The sequence below is a fragment of the Nematostella vectensis genome, chromosome 14 (genome assembly GCF_932526225.1).
Source record: "Nematostella vectensis chromosome 14, jaNemVect1.1, whole genome shotgun sequence".
In the NCBI taxonomy this organism is placed as follows: Eukaryota; Metazoa; Cnidaria; class Anthozoa; order Actiniaria; family Edwardsiidae; genus Nematostella; species Nematostella vectensis.
Window position 1 is genome coordinate 14,281,621 of NC_064047.1, and position 6,000 is coordinate 14,287,620.

The 6,000-nt window shown below is 40.8% G+C and overlaps 1 protein-coding gene across 1 annotated transcript in view; it reads left to right on the forward strand.

Annotated features, from left to right (window-relative positions):
• The first annotated feature begins 336 nt into the window (after positions 1 to 336).
• The window catches only part of LOC116611735 (protein MFI), a 14,204-nt gene continuing 8,540 nt past the window's right edge, over positions 337 to 6,000 (forward strand). The window contains exons 1-7 of the mRNA XM_032372240.2: positions 337 to 534; positions 751 to 803; positions 1,570 to 1,658; positions 3,046 to 3,273; positions 3,606 to 3,876; positions 4,581 to 4,673; positions 4,996 to 5,049. Coding sequence (XP_032228131.1) covers positions 465 to 534; positions 751 to 803; positions 1,570 to 1,658; positions 3,046 to 3,273; positions 3,606 to 3,876; positions 4,581 to 4,673; positions 4,996 to 5,049 — 858 coding nt within the window. The 5' untranslated portion in view covers positions 337 to 464. The remainder of the gene's footprint in view (positions 535 to 750; positions 804 to 1,569; positions 1,659 to 3,045; positions 3,274 to 3,605; positions 3,877 to 4,580; positions 4,674 to 4,995; positions 5,050 to 6,000) is intronic.

Sequence of the window (6,000 nt, forward strand, 5' to 3'; positions counted from 1 at the left end):
GAACTTTATGCCCTGAAGAAGTCTTATTAAAGAGGAAAATTTGGCAGAGTCGAATTCCAGTTTTTGGTGTATTGTATTCATTGCTCTGGTACGAGATCAAGACAGTTTGGGCTTTTTGATTCTATTAAATATATATGGGATATAGCCAGGTTCACAGTCCTCTCTTATATGGTTACACGCCATGCACAGCTCGCTAGAGTGAAAAAAAATCCGATTCTTTTTCGTGCTAGTCACGCTTGGAATTACATTAAAGCCCCCTAAATACCTTTCAAAACTTGGTTGGACGGCCATCCTACGGCCCTTGCTCGAAGGCGTGCTATGTTTATGAGCCTCCGCACAATGCAACCAGCGGTAGCCGTTTCTAGGATTTCATCGAATCAACAATGGCGGCCTCTTGTCGGTTTCTAATGGCTAAAAAACCGCGCTGATTTTATCCGATTTATTCTGAAAGCTAAATTGTTATCATGGCATTCCAGCTTACCAAGCTCAGCCAGCAGGAGGCTCGAAAGATCTTGGAATCTGCTAATTTGCCCGGTAAACAAACACTAAACAGACGCTTGAAGATTTTTTCCGGACCTTGTTTCTCCTCCCAAAACTTTCTTATTAAGTTGTTAGTTAAGTAAAAGTATACAACTTATTCAAAATTTATCATATCATAGAATAAAAGGCCGTTTATTTATCACCAATTGTTGGTGAATGAAGTCCATGCCTCGGTGCATTGCTTCAACCGGGTTATTTTGATTATCTCAGGTACAATCAACAGAGATTTGAAGTTTGCAATCTCGTCGAAGTCTGAAAGATTGGTAAGGGACTAGCATTTACTTAATTTGAGCCTTTTACTTTTTGCCTAAAACTTTAACATTACAATTAACTAATCAAGTCATTATACTCTGCAAGAAATGGGCTCTTTTCTCGGTATTTTACTTGACTGGCATTCGCGAAGAAAAAGGAACTCAAACGCCAAGCACAGCGAATTACAGAGAGAAAAGAGGCCTTGCTCCTACGGAGAGGTCCGCTCTAATCAATGAAAATTAAGTACAACTACAAATTAGGACGAGCTACCTAAGAGAAAATGGTCCCCTATATGGGTAAACAAACCCCCCTGTCCCAAATCCTGGCTACAGGCCTGGTGTACCTCATCACAGCTAATCATAATGTCATGTCAAGGCATGCTTGTTTCTTTAAAGAATCATCTTCAACCATCTTGATGGTCTTCTTCACTCCCTTAACCATAGACTGTAGCAGTATTCTCATATCAGCAAAGTTTAAAATCTACAACACTTCCCCTAATACCCTACTAGTTTCTACGTAGGAGACTAATTTCCTCTTGACTAATCTACCACCAGGCCCCAGTCATGTTGGCAAAGTAGGGGGGGGGGAGTGCATTATGGGTGGCAGTGTTTCAATCAGCAGTACAGTATCCCTTTAAAAATAGTGCTTTGCTAAGCATACTTCCAAGGTTCATTTACAGTACTATGGTTACAAAACATAATCTTTTAATGAAAAGTTACAGCAAGCCGACCAATGACTCGATAATGACTCGATCGCTCTGTGTTCTGCTATAACCAGGAAGCTCTAAAGGATAAAAAGGACTCTGCAGATGCAAGGACTGCTGCAGCGATAGAGGTTCAGAGAGTATGGAGGGGCTACTATGCAAGGTTAATTATGATTATTTATTGTATTGAAAAAACTGTACACTCTCCCTCTGATTTGCTTCTTGGTTGTCATCCACTCTCTCAGATTGGTTTATTGTTTGTCATACACTCACTCTGATTGGCTTATTGGTTGTCATACACTGTTTCTGATTGGCTTCTTGGTTGTCATACACTCTCTCTGATTGGCTTCTTGGTTGTCAAACATTCTCTCTGATTGGCTTCTTGGTTGTCATACACTATTTCTGATTGGATTATTGGTTGTCATACACTGTTTCTGATTGGCTTATTGGTTGTCATACACTCTCTCTCTGATTGGCTTATTGTTTGTCATACACTATTTCTGATTGGCTTATTGGTTGTCATACACTCTCTCTGATTGGCTTATTGGTTGTCAAAAGCTGTTTCTGATTGGCTTATTGTTTGTCATACACTATTTCTGATTGGCTTATTGGTTGTCATTCACTGATTGGCTTATTGGTTGTCATACACTCTCTCTGATTGGCTTATTGGTTGTCATACACTCTCTCTGATTGGCTTATTGTCTGTCATACACTATTTTTGATTGGCTTATTGGTTGTCATACACTGTTTCTGATTGGCTTCTTGGTTGTCATACACTCTCTCTGATTGGCTTATTGGTTGTCATACACTCACTCTGATTGGCTTATTGGTTATCATACACTGTTTCTGATTGACTTATTGTTTGTCATACACTATTTCTGATTGGCTCATTGGTTGTCATACACTCTCTCTGATTGGCTTATTAGTTGTCATACACTCTCTCTGATTGGCTTATTGGTTGTCATACACTGTTTCTGATTGGCTTATTGGTTGTCATACACTCTCTCTGATTGGCTTATTGGTTGTCATATACTCTCTCTGATTGGCTTATTGGTTGTCATACACTCTCTCTGATTGGCTTATTAGTTGTCATACACTCTCTCTGATTGACTTCTTGATTGTAATACACTCTCTCAGATTGGCTTATTGGTTAGTAAAGAAAAATTCAGAACCTCAATACACACGAAGGAAGGGTTTTACAGTCCTTCATGTAGCTTATTTATAGTTAAAGGAACACCATCAAAGCTCTGCTATACGATTCAGGGTCTTCTCCATAATTTTTTCGTCATTATAAGCTTTTGAAAAGCATGACTTTGGTCCTCTTTTTATATATTCTTAACAGCATTTATACTTTTTCCCATTAAAGCTATAAAACCAGGTGACATGGAGTTTTCACATCATACATACTTAAATTTCACAAGCTTAAAGAAATTGAAATGATATGAAAATATAATTTGTGCTTCAGTAATAATAGGGTTGATGATGCTGTCTTTGTGTGGCTTACAATAATTTACTTCCATGACTCACCAATCACTTCATTCTATTTCTAGATGCAAGTTGTTTGGCATCCTCCACCCAAGCGTCAGCTCCATGAAGACAATCGAGGAGACCACGTTCCTCCCGAGCATTGGCCGAATGAGCACTGTGCGCACCGCCACCCCTAACCCTCCCCACCCCACCCCCCAGACGGCCCAGGTGTCCCCCCTGTTGGCAGACAAGTACAAGAAATACTGTGAGAAAAAGATTGCATCGGAAGGAGAGTCCACCTTGCTTATGATGTGAGTTAAAAAAAAAGGTTAAATCAATAACAACAGCTAAACAAGGAGAGTTTCCAAGGAATTGCTTGCATGCTTATTAAAAATAGTTAACTAAGATAAAGTTTACTAGTGAATTTTATACGTCCAGAGGGATAGATAAAAAAACCAGATGCTAAGAATCCCTCGTGGCCATGGCAGCAGCAAAATGATTCCAAATCACGCAAGGTGCTGACCAATCGAAAGCATCAAATGGAACTCTGTTAGTTTGAATGGTGGGAGCCAGAAATATATAAGAGTTTGCAGAATATTGACAATTTCAGTAAAACTTAGTATTGAACAGCCTTTTTTCTCAGGTTTACAGAATTTTGTGCAAAAATAATTCAAGACTGGTGGAGACAGCTTCAGTTACACCCCATTCCAACCTACCCGGCCCCTCCCCCTCCAACAACCAGGGGGGAGATGACGACCGCCACACCCGCAACACAACAGCCAACACCTTATGAATCATCACCTACACCAGAGGTGGCATCCACTGGTCGTGCCACGACTGTTTCACGGGACAGCAGAGCTTTTGATCGACATGAGGCTGCCAGGGTTATTCAGAGGACATGGAGAAAACATATTGTGAGTAAGAGGGAATGTACCTACACAAAGCCCTGAAGGGGCGGGCCATTACAACCCTACCCCGCACCCCTCCAAAGATATTTACCCAATTTTCTAATAGTGTGTCCCTAAGGAAATGCGTACAGTACAGAACATATGTAATTAGCCCCTTAAATGTTATTACTGACATTTAAGTGTATAGAGCTCATTTGATTGCATGCTTGTAACTTTAATTCTACTTACCTGTAAGAAAGTTGATGTTATTGGTCGTGGCTTATGTAATGACGGTCAACATTACAGAACAGGAATCACTTACACCTTGTTAGTCCTTGCTAGCCTTGTGTTACCAAATTGTAAAATCGCCTGAAACAAGTGGGCTTTAGATAGTAGTACAAATTAGTCATGCTTAAAAGAGATAAGTAGGCTTTGAGCAAAGCATAGTCTAGCACAGCTGTGTTTTTCTCAGTTGACCACAAGATAACTGAAATACTAATTTGTTAGGCAGAAGTTTTCCTTTTGAGGGACTAAAAGGTCTTTCCATGACATGTGGAGGCATAGGACTAGGACGGAAGAGTCAGTATATTCACATACAATAAATATGAGTCGCAGAAAGATATCTTAAAGTAGAAAGAGAACATTTGGAGTTGTTTGATCTGCAATTTTTGATGTGGTCTGCTGTATTGCTTTAATATTCAGTTCAATCATTATTGTTTTCTCTTTTACAGGACATCCAAGTGTACAGATATTATAGAGATTTGATCAGCTTCAGGAACAGAGGGGACCCTTCTCTTATGCTGAGGTGTATTAACCCCCGAGAGGTGAGAAACATTTCTCATAACCTTACGAATAATGTGTGATCCCAAAAATGATCCATCCTTCCTCCTCCCCCCTCCTGGAGACTCGGTAGGACCTTTCATGCGCATGTGCAAATCACAGTTGAATGTAAAATTCAGTCAGAGGAGAAGAAGAAGAAAAATTAAACTTTCCATTTAAATTTTTCTCGACGTAAAAAGCCCTGTGGGGATAGAAGCTTTCTTCACCGCCCTTTTTGCTGATCTCCGATACCGTCATCTGTTTCCCCATTGAAGGAAGTTGTTTTGATCGCGTTTTCATTCTTCAGTATTTATATTCTATTAACAGGCCGCGCTGCTGGAGGCTGGGGCAGGAGTTCATATCAAGTTCCGTCTGGCTGGGGTATGGATGTAACATCACTTTTGTAACCACCCAAATATATTAAGAGAATTAAGAATTGTTCCCTTAGTATAAAAATATTTTTCCTTTATTCGTTATCCTTTCTGTCGCCCTTGTCATCGCACGCTCAGTTCTGCGCATAATTGCACGCTAATTTTTACTTGAAAATTGCATCATCAAGGCCCACGACAAACTTTTAGGCGATTTCGTATGCTCATCGAGCGAATTTCAATCAGGTGTCACTACTCGATGTCTAAACGTCTGATTCACCCAATATTGGCCATGAAATTCGCCGGCGATTGAATTCGTTCATACAAGCGTACAAAGTCGCCTAGTTCAGCACAGGATACCCAAGCTAAATGGCCTTAATGGCATTCAAAACACCAATAGTTGAAGTGGTGCACCGTTCACTACTTGTACCACTGGATAATTCTGCTCGTACCACTGGATAATTCTGCTCGTACCACTGGATAATTCTGCTCGTCCCACTGGATAATTCTGCTCGTACCACTGGATAATTCTGCTCGTACCACTGGATAATTCTGCTCGTACCACTGGATAATTCTGCTCGTCCCACTGGATAATTCTGCTCGTCCCACTGGATAATTCTGCTTGTCCCACTGGATAATTCTGCTCGTACCACTGGATAATTCTGCTCGTACCACTGGATAATTCTTCTCGTCCCACTGGATAATTCTGCTCGTACCACTGGATAATTCTGCTCGTCCCACTGGATAATTCTGCTCGTACCACTGGATAATTCTGCTCGTCCCACTGGATAATTCTGCTCGTACCACTGGATAATTCTGCTCGTCCCACTGGATAATTCTGCTCGTACCACTGGATAATTCTGCTCGTCCCACTGGATAATTCTGCTCGTACCACTGGATAATTCTGCTCGTACCACTGGATAATTCTGCTCGTACCACTGGATAATTCTGCTCGTACCACTGG